The sequence below is a fragment of the Mustelus asterias genome, chromosome 10 (assembly GCF_964213995.1).
Source record: "Mustelus asterias chromosome 10, sMusAst1.hap1.1, whole genome shotgun sequence".
NCBI lineage: Eukaryota > Metazoa > Chordata > Chondrichthyes > Carcharhiniformes > Triakidae > Mustelus > Mustelus asterias.
Genome location: NC_135810.1, coordinates 38,792,801 through 38,810,914, shown reverse-complemented (window position 1 = coordinate 38,810,914; position 18,114 = coordinate 38,792,801). Strand labels below are relative to the sequence as shown.

The 18,114-nt window shown below is 41.2% G+C and overlaps 1 protein-coding gene across 1 annotated transcript in view; it reads right to left on the bottom strand.

The window, feature by feature from the left end:
* Positions 1 to 234: 234 nt before the first annotated feature.
* LOC144499559 (insulin receptor substrate 2-like) overlaps positions 235 to 18,114 on the bottom strand; it is a 65,106-nt gene continuing 47,226 nt past the window's right edge. The window contains exon 2 of the mRNA XM_078221664.1: positions 235 to 2,156. Coding sequence (XP_078077790.1) covers positions 2,152 to 2,156 — 5 coding nt within the window. The 3' untranslated portion in view covers positions 235 to 2,151. The remainder of the gene's footprint in view (positions 2,157 to 18,114) is intronic.

Genomic DNA, 18,114 nt, shown 5'->3' with positions numbered 1-18,114 from the left:
CTGACGGTCCCTGCCAGCAGCATTGACTTTTTATTTATTCATCCCACCCAACCTCAACAAACCAATGTTTGGTTCTCCACCACTATCTACTCTCTGGGGGTGATTTTTTACAGTAAACATTAACCACAATTAACGCATATGCTTTGCTTGTGTGGACTTGATGGAAACATGTGATGTGAAAATGTGGTGCGAAAATGATTTTATGCAATGAGATCTGAGTAACAACAGTTTTCATAAATATTGTACGCTATTTTATTGCATATGGCTATTGAGACAGCATTCAAGATCAATACAGATATAGTACAATATACTATTCTAAATTAATTTTTCATCTTCCGGCAGCATTACATTCAACCTTATGTACAATATATACAACGGAAGACACAGCAAGATATGTTGAAGTTACAATTATCTCTTGTCTGGTCACAAGAAGAAATATTACATAATGTTATATTTCCCAACATCTGAAAAGAGGTAACATGAAAACACTGCTCTTACATTGTTTAGAGTTTATACAGCATCATGAGAAAAGAAAACACACACATTGAACTGAAAGGGGTAAAATTTACAAATAGCAAACTTTGCTGTACACTCTAGTGAACTTTGTAACTGGCGTTACAGATACATATTAAATTGTGTTCCAAACTGTAAACTAAGGATGTAAAATATTGCATACAGTTTCTGATTTGTACATTAAATAATTTGATACAGTGAAGCTCTGAAAATTGTATTTAGTGGCAAGTGTCACTTAACTCAGTACATTCCATACTCTGCTGTTGTTTCAGGTAATGACATTTGTGGTCAGCATTTATTTCTTTCAGTGCCATGGTTGTAAGTGGCTTTTAATACAGATTCAGCCGCTTTATCAAGATTAATTCTGATGCATTTTTACATAATGTAAAATTAGTAATGCTCACAGTACAGATCTTCTTTGTACAGTTTATTTACACACACCATTAGGCATGACTACAATGGAACTGATCTCTGGTCATACAGAGACCTGACCAGTCTGTAGTGAAATTTCAATTACTGGCATTGCAGAAAATCACATCTACATTCAGGATTTTCTGGCACTTTCATCAACTGTTCAATATTAATAAATAAGTCAGCAGAAAGATCTTGAGGAGCCACATTCACCAAAGCAGTCCAAGTTCTGCATTCAACATAGAAGCACTCATGGTTAAGGAACAGCAAGAACTATATCTTCTATATATCTTTTGAACAAAACCTGTTGACTCCTCTCTGAAGGAATCAAACTTACATTTTAAATAAGCTGTACAGTTAACTATGTTTTGTATTCAATTGCGTTTAATATTTACATTCTGATGCAGCTCAAAATGTGAAGATCATTATCGCCCACATTTGTAATATCACATTTTCTCTCCCTATAATGACTTATGGAAGGTTACCATTCTGATTTTACTGAAAACACTTTGCTGCATCTTGGTGGGTCTTTTGATCCAAATCCAATGTCCTGAAATTGCACTTTTCTTTCTTCCTATCTGTCAGACCATTTTCTTTTTTAAATTAGGCTCGAACTATTCAACATGGGATCCTTCTTGAACATGACAAGCCCAAAATTCGGGCTTGTCACACAGTTAAACTACTTTCAATATGATAAACAAGATGTTAAGGCCTAGGGTTTATGTCTCAGGAGTTCAGCAGCAATAAAGCTAAGTTTGTGCTCCTTCTCCTATAAAAGGCTGACTTTAGTATTTAAATGAGGTAGGATTTATACCAGGTGAGTAACATTCCACTTTAGTCTGTTCCTGGTGTGAGAAACATTTCAGAAAGGTAATATGGTCAAGGTGTTACCGGACTAGGAAAATTAAGTAATAGAAATTGTGGCCATATCTCAGCTTAAAGAAAGGCCTAACTGGCAACAACTAATATACTGCTAAATAAGTACTGCTTCAGTGCACTCCACCTAGTAAAGGAAGAGAATGATCAATATTCATAACAGAAACTAATGAGGCAGAAAGCTTCCTTGTCCTTGAAGGTATGCTGTGCGTTGCAGTGTTATAACGGTCTCGAGGCATTATTGGTTACCCATTCACAATGAGGAAAAAAGGTAAACTTGAGCAGCATTCCACAAAAGTGTTTGCTGAGCAGCATCGCTTGTTTGAGGTTCCAGAGATGTTGAAGGGTCTGTCAGTCTGAACAAGAGAAAAGAAAAAACGTTGCCTGAAACAATATTTCATAATATAAACTTAGTCACTTGCTAGTACAGACCTTGAATATTGCTGAAGCCTTTTGTCTTGCCCTCATCAGGACAAATAGAAGAATGCCAAATTTAAAATGATCACAACAATTTATACTATAGGAATAAAGTTTGCCAGAATTGGTTGGCAAGTTGACTGATTGGTCTTTGGCTGTCTGTAATAGGTAAAGCACAAACTGTACTCTGCCAGCCCACACTTGCAAAACCTGAAACAAAACATCTACTTGTTAGATGTGATTCCCCGATTGGACAGCACTTGTTGACCAATCCTGTGTGCACTAATAGCTGCACCAACAACCATTTTAAGTCAAGTTCATACTGTGACTCATTTAGGTTTGCTAGAAGCGACATGTGTTCACATGCAAGGACCTGTTCTCTACAAACAATGGGAGTATGTTCAAGCTTTGTGCTTTTTTTGGATTACCTGGAAGCACAGGGAGCCTGTAGTTATCTATTGTTTTCTCCTGACAACAATCTGTCAAACATGCAGCACCCTGTGTGGTTGTTTGAAATTTGGCAATCTTGTATTTGTCCTACTGAGTGCAAGATGAAAAGCTTTGGCAATATTTATCTTCTTTTAAACAACATAAACTTAGCAACTTAAGACAGTCACACATGTTGATTTTGCTTAAGCTGGTTCTTTGCAGTTATTTTATTTACTTAATAAGCAATTCAAATATACAGAAGGCTCAGATAACAAGCTGCATCTATTTCCAGCGTTTGAGCCTGTATCCTTTATCCCTCTCCTAAAAGTTGTTTGTTTAGCTATCTAAGCACAGCAACAATTCACATGGGAAATGTTGCTTTCGAGGCAATGTTTATTTCTGCTGCAGAACAGAAGTTTAAGGATTAAGACCAGGAATTTAGACATGTGTGCAATTGGGTGGGGCGCAGAATGCAAAATACATCTTTGTATAACTTCAGCTACAATTTCATGATCCTGGGAAGGGAGTCCAGATGAACAGAGCTCTCCAAGTAACCTGCCACTCTGACACAGAATGCAGCCAGATGTCAGGCCTATGCATTGATTAGAATGTGATTTCAAAGTATAATCTCCAAAATCTCTCTGCTCTACCTTTGAGGACACATACTATTAAAACAAAAGTGAAATGTGAGGTTGACTGGAGTTACAAAGTGGAACAATTGCGTCTAATCCATGAACCTGGTGCTCTAAATTTCCTGTATTAAGATACGCAGTTTCACTGCGTACTTCAACATTAGATTTCAAAAGCTTTGCATTCTGCCCACTTGAATGACACTTAATAGGTGCAATCAAGTCTAAAAACAAAAGATTAAAGTTTCAAAAAGATTCAAGTCTGACCTTTAAACCAAATGAATAAAAACAGTGCCTAAGCAGTGAGAGAAGTTTCTGGAAAGTATGGCATTGGTGTTTACAATGGGAATACTGTGCTCTAAATATTACTGTTGGCACCAGCTCTTTTCAATTTCCTAAAATACAGTTATCAGGAGCCTGAACACAGGCTTCTTTTGTTTTTCAACATCCTATTGAAATTTTAACAAAAGAAATCCAGAACATAATGAGTATCAGATGCAGAACAATCTGCCGCTAGAAAGTCAAACTCTTGAAAAGGGGTTGTTGAAGTGTGTGGCCACAAGAGAAACATTTAGGGGGTGACATTAGTTCACATCAACAATGTGAAATGGCTACATAGTCAATTGGCAACTGTTTTTTTCAACTCGCCTATTCTTGTCACTAAGTTCACAGAATGGTAGTACAATTTGTTTTTCCAGACACTTGATTTCTAGTCTCACTGCCACTTTTATTGGGTTGGAAATTAAAACACTTGGCAATATTTTCTAAGACAATTAAAAATAAAACCTGGCAAGTGAAATATTGGCTGCTCATTGACTAGGAGCTTATTCTGTGCTGCTGGCATGGACCAATGTGACCTGACACCGCCACCCACCCTGTCTGGAATAGCGGGTGGGGGGGGGGGTCCAAAATTGGGCACCATGGTGGGGGTTCCATGCCTGTCATCTACAGGCCCTTGTAGAAATCTTACCAGTGGTGGGGAGACAGAGGGCGATCTACTCACTTGTGGACCCATCAAGGCCCTGAGGTAGTCAATTAGTTGCAACTGAACAACTTCTTCCACTATCAATGGGATTTTGACTGTGGCTGGGAAGGTCAGGGCCAGTTGCCTGGCCAACCATGTGAAACCTGGTAGACAGGTGGCTGGACAAGGGAGAATACCTTCTTTTCAGCCCCTCCTCCCCCAAGGTAATTCTCCCCATTGGGTTTCCCCTCCCACCCTCCCTAAAGATTCTGACACCCCTTGCCACTCAGTGGGGCCTGCAAGGCTTGCCCTGCAAGACCCCAGTAAGAGTTTTAACAACACCAGGTTAAAGTCCATGCAAGAAAGCAGACAAGATACTGATGGCATCTCCACATCATGACTACCATCGACACCGCAAACTGCCGGCTCCAAGTGGAGAGGATCTCCAAGAAGATCGCGCATATCGACACAGACATCAAGTTTCTACAAACATGCAAGAAAGCAGACAAGATACTGAATGGACTTTAACCTGGTGTTATTAAAACTCTTACTGTGTTCACCCCAGTCCAACGCCGGCATCTCCACTGCAAGACCCCAGACATGGCTTCATCTGGGCTTCACAGCTCCTTTTCAGCAGGGGATCCAGCAGTGGTCACCACTCCCATTGGCACTCTGGAACAAGAGAACTACCAACAATTTGACTGGCTAGCCACCTCAAGCCTATCAAAACCTTGACAGTTGTGAGATGGCTATGGGCAAGCTGGCGAACTACATGTGGGTTGATCCTTTACCTTTATACCAGAGGATGGAACCCTGACTCCTGCATAAAATTCAGCCTTTAGAGTACATCACTATAATTATGGACTGGCGACCCAGAGCCTTCAAGGCAGCATGCAGCCTTCAAGATAAAATGCAGCATATGTTTCCTTTGCTAAAAGAGATCCCTAGCAAACATATATTCCATGGATTTTGAAGAACATGGTTTGAAAATAAAGAATATGAGCATACAACTCCTACTTTTCATTTAGTTGTTCCCAGGTGGTGGCAAATTTCTCCATCCCTCATTGCCACAGGTATATCATCTACTTTAGAGGGTATTTATGGGCAATCACATTTGGTGTGGATTCAGTCACATATAGATCAACCAGATCAAGATGATTTGTTTGCCTTCCCTGAAGGGCACTAACTGGGGTTTTGCAACCATCCAACGGGATTGTTGCAAAACCCCAATTCATAGGTATTTAAATCATCAGTTACTAAATTTAAATATGATAAGAAACAGGAGCAGGAGTCGGCCAGTCGTCCCATCAAGCCTACTGCACCAGTCAATAAGATCATGGCTGATCAGATTGTGGCCTTAACTCCCCCCATAACCTTTGACTGCCTTGTGGATCAAAAATCTGTCTAGCTCAGCTGTGAATATATATCTAGCTGCCAATACTCTCTGTGGAAGAGAATTCCAAAGACTAGCAACCCTCAGAAAAAAAATTGTATCCATCTCCAATAAATAAGACCATTTATTTTTAAACTGTGACCCTAGATTTCTTGATACGGGGAACCGTCCTTTCAGCATCTACTATGTCAACCTCTTGGGAATCTTGTTTCAATTAGATCACCCCTATTCTTCTAAACTCCAATGAGTATTGGCCCACCCTGCTCAAACTTTCCTCATAAGACAATCTTTTTGTCCCAAAAATCAGCCAAAGGAGCATTCTCTGAACTGCTTCCAATGCAAGTATATCACTGCTTAAATAAGGAGACCAAAACTACACAATGCTCTCTGTGCTCTCACCCATGCGTTGTACAGTTGTAGCAAAACTTCCCAACTTTTATACCTCCTTGCAATTTAAACTCACAACCTATCATAGTCTAACATTATTTGCATGTTCCATTAATCTACTTCAATTACAACAATTGCCTGTTTGAATTAACCTTTGGAATTATCTAGATTTGAGAATGTAAGGCAAATTACATGGCAAATTTGATTAAAAATAGTGACAGCTAGCAGAAATTCACCCAAAATCTGAGAATAACATAACCAAAGCCAAATCGCCGTAATGGAAGTATTTGCTGCATGGTTACCACATTATGCATGGGTAAGAGTTACTGTAAGGGAGCCTTATGTATTGCTTAGCATAATGAAGTAGGATGTTAATAAACTCATACAGCAGCTAAAAGATGTTCCATTCAACACACACTTTCCTGAAATGTTGAAAACCACCAGAAAATGAGCATTAATTGGATTATAAAAGATTTTGCCTAATCATCACCACCCCAAAAAAAATTGGTAATGCAGCTTCAAGATAAATTAGTGCACTGTGACACAATGTGAAATCAGTATTGTCTGACTAGTTAATGCCTATTATATCCTTTTAAACATGAATTTGACTGAATGGTGCTACTTATACATCTGGAGTCTAACTATAGGCATAACTATAGGGTTCATGGTGGGAGATATAGGAAGGATGTCCGAGGTAGGTTCTTTACGCGAGTGGTTGGGGTGTGGAATGGACTGCCTGCAGTGATAGTGGAGTCAGACACTTTAGAAACATTTAAGCGGTTATTGGATAGGCACATGGAGCACACCAGGATGATAAGGAGTGGGATAGCTTGATCTTGGTTTCAGATAAAGCTTGGCACAACATTGTGGGCCGAAGGGCCTATTCTGTGCTGTACTGTTCTATGTTCTATGGAGTCAGAAGGCAAAGCACATAACCTTGGTTGACACTCAGAGTGCTGCAACGCCAAGTGATGCTGTGTTTTTGATGAGACGTGAAGCCAAGGACCCACTTACCTTCTCAGGTGGCTGTAAAATATTCCATTGCATTGTTTGAAGAGCAGGAAAGTCCTCAGTGTCCTGACTAACTTTTATCCCACAACCAACATTATTAAAATAAATTAACTGCTTATTTATCTCAGTGCTGTTCATGGGAGCTTGCTTTATGCAACTTAATTACCATGTTTACCTATGTTACAATGGTGATTACAGGCAAACAAGTACTTTTGAAGTGCAACTGCTTTGGGGTAAAACAAGGCCATTTGTTGTTTCCCTTTTTATCCCATTCTGACAACTGCCTGAGGCTGAATCAGGCAGTTCGTCACCTTGGTGTCATATTTGAAGCCATGAGCAACTTCCAATCACAACTCCATGCAGTCACTGGCACTTTCCACCTCAGTAATATCGCCTCAGCTTGTCCATATCCGAAATGTTGATTCATGTCTTTGGTACTACTAAACTCGACTTATTCCAAGACATTCCTGGCCAATATTCCACGTTCAATCTTCCATAAACTTAAAATCATCCAAACCTCTGCTGCCTATCATCTAAGTTGCCTCTAGGCTATGCTCACCCATTATTCCTGTGCTTACTGACATACAATGGCTCCCAGTTAAGAAACATCTTGAGTTTAAAATTCTTATCCTAGTTTACAAATCACTCCATGACCTAACTATTCCTTATCTCAGTAATCGCCTCTGCAAATACAGACTGCTTGAGCATCTTCAATTTTAATCGGTATCGGTGCTGGTGCATCAACTGCCTGGGCCCTAGGCTATTGAATTCCCTCCCTACACCTCTCTGCAGCTACCTCTCTTCCCTCTTTAAAGATACTCCTTACGTCTGACCAAGCTTTTAGTCATTTACCCCCATATCTTTTTACATGGATCATTTTAAAGATAACACTGGAGTGCCTTGGAGCAATTGTATTTCCATAGCACCTTCAATGTAATGAAGTTGTTGAATAGATATTTCAGAAAGGACAGAGAGGGAGGCAGAAGGGGGGGGGGGAGAGTGGCACTGCTGATCAGGGATAGTGTCACAGCTGTAGAGAAGGTGGAAGCCGTGGAGGGATTGTCTACGGAGTCTCTGTGGGTGGAAGTTCAGAGCGGGAAGGGGTCGATAACTTTGCTGGGTGTTTTCTATAGGCCGCCCAATAGTAACAGGGATGTTGAGGAGCAGATAGGGAAACAGATCCTGGAGAGATGTAGTAATAACAGGGTTGTCGTGATGGGAGACTTTCATTTCCCAAACATCGATTGGAATATCCCTAGGGTAAAGGGTTTGGATGGGGAGGAGTTTGTGAGGTGTGTTCAGGAGGGTTTCCTGATACAGCATGTGGATAAACCTACAAGAGGAGAGGCTGCACTCGATCTGGTACTGGCTAATGAGCCTGGACAGGTGTCGGATCTCTCAGTGGGGGAGCATCTTGGGGATAGTGATCATAACTCTATCTTCTTTACGCTAACATTGGAAAGAGAAAGGATCAGGCAAGCGAGGAAAGTGTTTACCTGGAGTAAGGGGAAATATGAAGCCATCAGGCAGGAGATTAGAGGCGTAAATTAGAAGGAAGTATTCTCGAGGGAAAGTACCGAAGTAAGGTGGCAGATTTTCAAGGAAAGTTTGTCTGGAGTTCTACATGACAATGTTCCGATGAGACAGGGAGGTTTTGGTAGGTTACGGGAACTGTGGTGTACGAAAGCTGTGCTGAACCTAGTCAAAAGGAAGAGGAAAGCGTACAATAGGTTCAGAGAGCTAGGTGATGATGGGGTTCTAGATGAGTAGACGGCTTGTAGGAAGGGACTTAAGAAGGAAATTAGGAGAGCCAGAAGGGGTCACGAGAAGGCCTTGGCAGATAAGATTAAGGAGAACCCTAAGGCGTTCTATAAATATGTGAAGAGTAAAAGGATGAGATGTGAAGGAGTAGGACCTATAAAATGTGACGGTGAGAAAGTCTGTACGGAACCGGAAGAAATAGCAGAGGTGCTTAATGAATACTTTACCTCAGTATTCACGGTGGAAAAAGACCTGGATGGCTGTACTACAGGATTGCGGCGGACTGAGAAGATTGAGTTTGTCGACATTAAGAAAGAGGATGTGTTGGAAATTTTGAATAGTATCAAGATAGATAAGTCACCAGGACCAGATGAGATGTACCCCAGGTTACTGTGGGACGCGAGGGAAGAGATTGCAGAGCCTCTGGCAATGATCTTTGTGTCATCGATGGAGACGGGAGAGGTTCTGGAGGTTTGGAGGATTGCGGATGTGGTTCCTATATTCAAGAAAGGGAATAGGGATAGCCCAAGAAATTACCGACCGGTGAGTCTAACCTCAGTGGTTGGTAAGTTGATGGAGAAGATCCTGAGGGACAGGATTTATGAACATTTAGAGAAGTTTAGTATGCTGAACCTAGTCAAAAGGAAGAGGAAAGCGTACAATAGGTTCAGAGAGCTAGGTGATGATGGGGTTCTAGATGAGTAGACGGCTTGTAGGAAGGGACTTAAGAAGGAAAGTAGTCAGCACGGCTTTGTCAAAGGCAAATCGTGCCTTACGAGCCTGGTGGAGTTCTTTGAAAATGTGACTAAACACGTTGACGAAGGAAAAGCGGTAGATGTGGTTTACATGGACTTCAGCAAGGCGTTCGATAGGGTTTCCCATGCAAGACTTCTCGAAAAAGTGAGAAGGCATGGGATCTAAGGGGCTGTTGCCTTGTGGATCCAGAACTGGCTTGCCTGCAGAAGGCAGAGAGTGGTTGTAGATGGGTCTTTTTCTGAATGGAGGTCGATCACCAGTGGAGTGCCCCAGGGATCTGTTCTGGGACCCTTGATGCTTGTCATTTTCATAAATGACTTGGATGAGGAAGTGGAGGGATGGGTTGGTAAGTTTGCTGATGACACGAAGATTGGTGGTGTTGTGGATAGTTTGGGGGGATGTCAGAAGCTGCAGGGTGACACGGATAGGATGCAAGACTGGGCAGAGAAGTGGCAGATGGACTTCAACCCGGGTAAATGTGTAGTGGTACATTTTGGCAGGTCAAATGGGATGAAGGAGTGTAATATCAAGGGTAAGACACTTAGCAGTGTAGAGGATCAGAAGGACCTTGGGGTCCGGGTCCATAGGACTCTTAAATCGGCCTTGCAGGTAGAGAAGGTGGTTAAGAAGGCGTATGGTGTGCTGGCCTTCATCAATCGAGGGATTGAGTTTAGGAGTCAGGAGATAATGATGCAGCTTTATAAGATCCTCGTCAGACCCCACTTAGAGTACTGTGCTCAGTTCTGGTCGCCTCATTACAGGAAGGATGTAGAAATTATTGAAAGCGTGCAGAGACGATTTACAAGGATGTTGCCTGGATTGGGTGGCATGCCTTATGAGGATAGGTTGAGGGAGCTCGGTCTTTTCTCCTTGGAGAGACGAAGGATGAGAGGTGACCTGATAGAGGTGTACAAGATGTTGAGAGGTATAGATCGGGTGGATTCTCAGAGGCTTTTTCCCAGGGCTGAAACGGCTGCTACGAGAGGACACAGGTTTAAGGTGCTGGGGAGTAGGTACAGAGGGGATGTCAGGGGTAAGTTTTTCACTCAGAGGGTGGTGGGTGAGTGGAATCGGCTGCCGTCAATGGTGGTGGAGGCAAACTCGATAGGTCTTTTAAGAGACTTCTGGATGAGTACATGGGACTTAATGGGATTGAGGGTTATAGGTAAGCCTATATATAGGCCTAGGTAGGTAGGGACATGACTGGCGCAACTTGTGGGCTGAAAGGCCTGTTTGCGCTGTAGTTTTTCTATGTTCTATAAATTAGTATATTTCTACTTCTGCTTAAGCGCTGAACTATAGTGGCACCAAAATAATTGAACAAAGAGGTAGAACAAGGAAAGTTTGTTTGTAAAGATGTTCCTGCTGGATTCTACATCCTATCACCTAGTTGAAGTCTGTAAATAAATTCAGTAGACCTTTCCTGTTCATTGATGGTGAAAGCAAGATCGAGTTACAAGAAACACACAGTCACAGCACTGTCAGCCAGTCTAAATTCAAAATGATGAGGTAGCACAATTCATGGTCACAAAATTCATATCAACGAGATTGACCATTCAACCATTCTTCCAGGCATTTAAGGCTAGACTATCCGACTGGCTAGATTTTAAACCAAACAAGAAAGAACACCAATCAAAAAGTCTAACCAATAAGTCACATAAATGATCTAACTGGATCTTCAATAAATCTGAGGTTTTACCTTCACTGCTTGAACGAGAAGATTGTGTTGAAGGAGTCAGTTTGATGGTCCACCAGTATTAGCGCTTCTGATACTATTGAATTGACATCCTCTTTATAATTTACAACGCTCCCACTCATTCATCTACTGGGTTTTGCCGAGTTTCCGTCAAAACTCAATCTTCTCATAAAATTAATCAATTCTGCAGCTCTTCTATGCACAGTTTTCATTCGCAACCAACACTGTACAATATTAAAATTGACACTAACAAAAACAGATTTTGATTTCTGCTCTAGTTGTGTTTTTCACACCCATGTGATCTTTTCTTGGGAGTGTAAAGTAGCAGAACGTTTCACAGGATGCTTGTCAGACTGACCGCCATGGCCATAGCCATCATTATATGAACCAATGGGTTGACTCATCCCATATCCACATGATCTCGCACACACAAACAAAAACATATATACACACAAAAATACACATATTCCAGGATACTTGGGTCGTGCAAATATATGTCAACTCATAATTCAGAGCTGTGTCTAGAGCAGGGTTGGAACCCTGTATCTTTTGGCTCAGAAGTAACAATGCTACCATTAAGCCGGAAGCTTGCACCTAGTAATTTAATGTGATTCAACATTCTATGTTCTTTGTTGCCCCACCATGGATGCAGAGACTACTGTCAATGAAAGCAGATGCTAGTCTTATAGCAAGTGATGAAATTGCACAGCCACCTGAGAGTTTTCCTGGATGTCAAATACAGGAACGCATACTTGTCTATCCACAGCAACTAACTGCTGAAACTGCAACTTCTACTTTTGAAATCAGAATTCCATGCTTTAAGTGCAAGTCAATGTTGTGGGAAAGCATTGTACTGTTACATGGTGAATTGTTTTGCTGACTGTGCTGCTCCTGAGGATTTGTTTGTACCTGCTGAGCACATAATGAAGGTTCAAATTAGTGCTCGCCGGTTGTCTAATGACGATTGCCCTTGGGGGAAGGGACAGATGTTGAAGCCAAGGTGGCTCTAAATGTCATTATGGACAGGGGTGCAATGGTAGGATGGTTTGCCCTGATTTGATTTGTCACATGTATTAGTGTACAGTGAAAATTATTGTTTCTTGCGCACTATACAGACAAAGCATACCGTTCATAAAGAAGGAGAGGGTGCAGAATATACTGTTACAGTCATAGCTAGGGTGTAGAGAACGATCAACTTAATATAAGGTAGGTCCATTCAAAAGTCTGATGGCAGCAGGGAAGACGCTGTTCTTGAGTTGGTTGGTACGTGACTTCAGACTTTTGTATCTTTTTCCTGATGGAAGGTGGAAGAAAGTATGTCCAGAGTGCGTGGGGTCCTTGATTATGCTGGCTGCTTTTCCGAGGCAGCAGGAAGTGTAGACAGAGTCAATGGATGGAAGACTGGTTTGCATGATGGACTGGGCTTCATTCACGACCCTTTGTAGTTTCTTGCAGTCTTGGTCAGAGCAGGAGTCATACCAAGCTGTGATACATCCAGAAAGGATGCTTTCTATGATGCATCCATAAAAGTTGGTGAGAGTCATAGTAGACATGCTGAATTTCCTTAGCCTGCTGAGAAAGCAGAGGCATTTGTGTGCTTTCCTAACTATAGCGTCGGTGTGGAGGAACCAGTACAGGTTTTTGGTGATCTGGACATCTAGAAATTTGAAGCTCTCGACCATTTCCACTTCATTCCCATTGATGTAGACAGGGGCATGTTCTCCACTACGCTTCCTGAAATGTTCCCTGCTCCACCAATTACACGCACACACATGTACATCATGCATTTAAGTCTTAGAAGTCCAGAAATTCCCTATTATATTTGGTTATCTTGAGACGGAATGTTGTAGGCCTAATGATTTGCTTTTGGTTCACTGAAGGAATGAAGGGTGGAAATTTCCAACAACAGATTTGAAGTAGCTTATTGCTAGTAGCAGCATGTTTCTGCACTTACTTCAGTCAAGGTGCAATTGAAGCCTTGGAACCAAGTTTGGTCCTTTAAATCAGTGGATTTAGGCAGGGTGCTGCTTTGGCTGGTCTCTCTCTGTCTAACCAGACTGACACACCGAGACTGCTCTCCAAATGTGTGCTAATAAATGTTCTCCACCATAATTTGATTTCTGTCAGGTGACCACAGCATCCATTTTTCCACTGACCACAAAGACGGTCCCTGACGACTTGAACATAATTGTTTGACAGTACTTAAGTTTCATTCATTTGCACCTCCTTGTGATAGAATGGGCTTCTTCTGCAATTTGATCCCGCAGCCAAGAAGTCTATAAGCCCATTTTGAACTAGGCTTCTAAAGAAGAATCATATGGGTGGTATGGTAGTACTGCTGCCTCACAGTGCCAGGGACCCAGATTAGATTCCAGTCTTGTATGACTATCTGTGTAGAGCTTGCACACTCTCCCCGTGTCTACATGGGTTTCCTCCAGTCCAAAGGTCATAGAATCCATAGAATCCCTAAGTGCAGCAGGAGGCCATTTGGCCCATGAGGACTGCATGGACTCTCCAAAAGAGCATCCAACCCAGGCCCACCCCCGGCCTATCCCCACAACCCCAATCATTTACCCCACTAATTCCCCCAACCTACACATTTTGGGACATTAAGGAGCAATTTAGCATGGCCAAGCCACCCAACCTCAACATCAAGATGTACAGGTTGGGTGGATTGGCCATGCTAAATTCCCCAAGTGTCCAAAGATGCATGGGTTAGGTGGATTAGCCATGGTAGATATGCAGGGTTACAGGTATAGGGCAGAGGGGTGGAATGCTCTTTTGAACAATCAGTGTGGACACGATGAGCCGAATGGCCTCTTTTTGCACTGCAGGGATTCTATGGTTCTATGGGCTCGAAAAGCTAAATGTGTTTCTCTCTCCACAGTTGTTGCATTATCTGAGTTTTTCCAGAATTTTCTTTCTTTATTTCAGCAGATATTTGGATAATTGCAGGCATTAATTCCACAGGAAAGATCTGTTGCATTTTAATATCTTCTCAATGAAATGTTCTGAAACGTCTTTTGCATTTTAATGCCCTGTCCAGACAAGCAAGCTAGCTTCCAGCCTTGTGTAGCTACATGTATATTGGCAGAAACAAAGGGGCCATTTCACCTCTCAACTCCATCTTGTTTCAAAGCAGATTTCCCATTCTCCATTTTGTTTTAAAATTAAAGTTTCCATTTTTCATAAATCCATACATATAACTACGTAGATGTCACAATGTTACACAATGAAAGTTCACAATCAAGTCAATCCTCTCTGTTGGACTCAATGATCTGATATCAGAGACAGGCAGGTTCAGAAAATTCCAGGGACTGCTCGCAACAGGCCTTCTGGCCTGAATCATCTCTCAGATTTATTGGGGGTAGATATGTCACTAAGGGAAGGGGGTCTTCCCACTTAGCCTCAGATAACCCTGAAAGTCAATGTCCCAATGAGCGAATTGTCTTAGCTGGACGAGCACTTGGGGCTTACTGGTTCTATGCTGGTAGGTGGCATGCTCTTATCTGGTTAAGCTCCTATAATAAGAACCATAATACCAATTGATGGTCCCCAAGACATGTTCAAGTGTTATCCAATCTGGACTTGAGTCAGTAAGGTGTCCCTCTCCAGGCATAGGGCGAACTTGGAAAATTTGGCAAACAAAAAATATCTGCATGTATTTGCAGCAACCTAGTTTGGAAACTCATGCAATGTGGTGGTGGTAGTATTTGTGTATATTGGAATTACAAGTAACTAGGAAAAAAAGATCAATTTTACATCGTTGCGTAAGTTTGGATCATTTACTTCCAACACAGACAACATTGTAAAAGTAAACACTGGCTAAACTCCAGAAAAACTGATCACCAGCAAACATCTGCAACTGCGGAAACACAGGCGTTTCCTATAGATCTCACATTACATCTGCACTGTAGAACAATGGCTACATTTCTGTAATACACTGAAACTGGGTTCAGATAAACACCAATTGTAGAGTTACGATAAAGTAGCCAATTTTTAACATTTCATATGGGGAAGGGAATGCAGGAATAAAGCTTTTGCTTCAACAGTGCAACCGGTGTAGTCAACTGGTCACACGGTAAAGAACAGGATGTTTTAATAGCAGGTAGATGTGTTAATTACGCTGTAGCCTAATTCAGAATGAGATAATGTTTCCATCAGACTGTATTTTCACATTTGATTTCAGAATGGTTATTGTATATCAGTTTACTATAACAATTTTGCTGACCTTGCATACCATCTAGAAATTAAGTTTTGTTTACTGGAAATATAAGATGAAAAGATGTTTTTAAAACCAATTTTTTCACACCATCGTATTACAAAGTAACTATTTTGAACATTGATATCCCGATTGGGCCTTAGGGGGGAAATGACTCGAGCGAGGAGGCAAAAGAGAAATTGAAAATTTAATATTTCAGTAATTTTTTAAAATCAATTTAACGTCAGTCGTAGGGAAACTTCTAGAACCAATAACTCAGGACCGAATTGATAGTCACATGAACAAATGTGGGTTAATTAAGGAAAGCTACCATGGATTTACTCAGGAAAATCATGTTTAATTAACTTGCAGCAGTTTTTTTGAGGAAGTAACAGAAAGGATCAATGAGGATAATGCTCTTGATATGTTGTATATAGTCTTCCATAAGGCATCTGATATAGTGCTACACAACAGACTTGTGAGCAAAATTAGAATTCATGGAATAAAAGGGGCAGAAGCAACACGAATACAAAATTGGTTCAGTGACAGGAAACAGGGAGTAGTGGTTAATGGATATTTTCTCATTCTGGAGGGAAATTTGTAGTGGGGAGGGATACTGTGGCCTCCCCACAGTGTGTTTCTCGCGGTGAGAGGTGGCATGCCATTCATCGGCAGTGGGATCTTCTGGTCCCGCACTGTCAATGGGATTTCTTATTAACTGCACCTCACAGCATCGGGAAACCCACAGGGGAGAAATCGCCATCAGTGGGACCAGAAGATCCCACTAGCATGAACAGCCAAAGAACTCCTGCCAACGGATTTCCCCAAGTAGAGTTGGGACTCTTGTTTATATTGACAAGGCACAAGTCAGGAGTGTGATGGAATACTCTCTACGTACCTGGATGAGTGCAGCTCCAATAATATTCAAGAAGCTCGACACCATTCAGGACAAAGCAGCCCTCGTGATCTGCACCCTCTCCACCACATTAAACATTCATTCCCACCACCACCAACACACAGTAGCAGTAGTGTGTACCATCTACAAGATTTACTGAAGAAACTCACCAAGACTCCTTCGACAGCAACTTGAAACCTACAACCTCTACCATCTAAAAGAACAAGGGCTGCAGATGAGAACATCACCACCTGCAAGTTCTCCTCCCAACCACACATCATCCTGACTTGAAAATATATCATTGTTCCTTCATTGTCAGTGGGTCAAAATCCTGGAACTCCATTCTTTGAATCAGTGGGTGTACCTACGCCCCATCGACTGCAATAATTCAAGAAGATAGTTCACCACCACCTTCACACGTTTAATTAGGGATGGACAATAAATGCTAGCTTAGTCAGGGATGCCCCCACCCTGAATGAAAAAATGAAAGATAAAGTAACAGCCACTACTAGGAAAGTACGAGATTTGGGATTAAAGCAGGTGGAAATGACCCATTTCCTTCTACAGTTTCAATTTTCATCTGCAGACATATTTATGTCCAGAACTATTTCTCTACATATACCCAAATTATTTGCTAGTTTCCCTACCCCTCCCTCTACTGTTTAGTCTATGTTAGCTTGTATAAAAGAAAAGAGAACAAAACTTGAAGGTATAAGTGTATTGCTCAGTTAATTCACAGTTTTAACAGAAGGATCATATTTTAAAGGATGGAACAATTTCTAAATTGCATGGCATCTGTTATAGAGTGTGAACAGAATATGTTAAATTAGAATCAATCACCACCCTTCTTCTCTCCACTATGCTTCTCCCTTCCTGCTTGTTAAAGAAAAAACTTCAGTCTCACGGTAAATATTCATTCAAAGTATAAAGGAATAGCTATTTTGAAGCTGCACTTATTAGAATTTCATTTAATGGTAGAACAACTTGCATAATGGGAGAAGGGATTAATAAAACAAATGAAAAAAGGCCCAGAGTGTAAGATTGCAGTGGCATTTTTGATTAGAACACGAGTTTTGTGAAAAGGCAAGTTTGAAAAACGCTAAGACGTTAATTTAACAGATGATTAAATTCAATTAATTTTAATTCCAAATCCCACTTAAAAGTATTAATAGGGGGTTCTGATATTAAAAATGATTTAATTCAATGCATGAATTCATCTTTTATGCAACCCTGCACAAAAGCAAAAAAAATTCATGTGGATGAAAAGAATATTGCAGGCTGGTGAGCCAAAGATCTTGGTTCTTGAAGTTTTGATTAAGTTTATTTTTTATGGAAAAAAGCATTTCCCAGCATGTCCTAAAGCTGTTTCTACTCCATGTTTTATTGAGGCTGACAGATGCTAGTACAAGGTCAGATACTCCATGTTGCCCTATCCTTCTCTATTTTGGGGCATTTTATCATGGTGAAAATTGCTTTTTTTGTACTTTGTGACACTTGAGAATGGCAGAAAGGAGTGAGTTCGACCAACAACATTCGAAAGGCAAATTTATGGCAAAACCTCCCTATATATTAAAAAAAATGTTTGCCCATCTAATAATTACAGATCCTCAGGAAAGATCATGCAAAGTGGGAGTGAGAGGGAGGTGAGGAGAGGACTATTAACATGATTAATTCATGGCAAATAGCCTAGCAACCGCTCAAGTATTTCATGCACAAAGCATTTAAAGAGGCATGAAAGCAAACACACGCATTTGCTTGGTAGATGACTGCAGTGC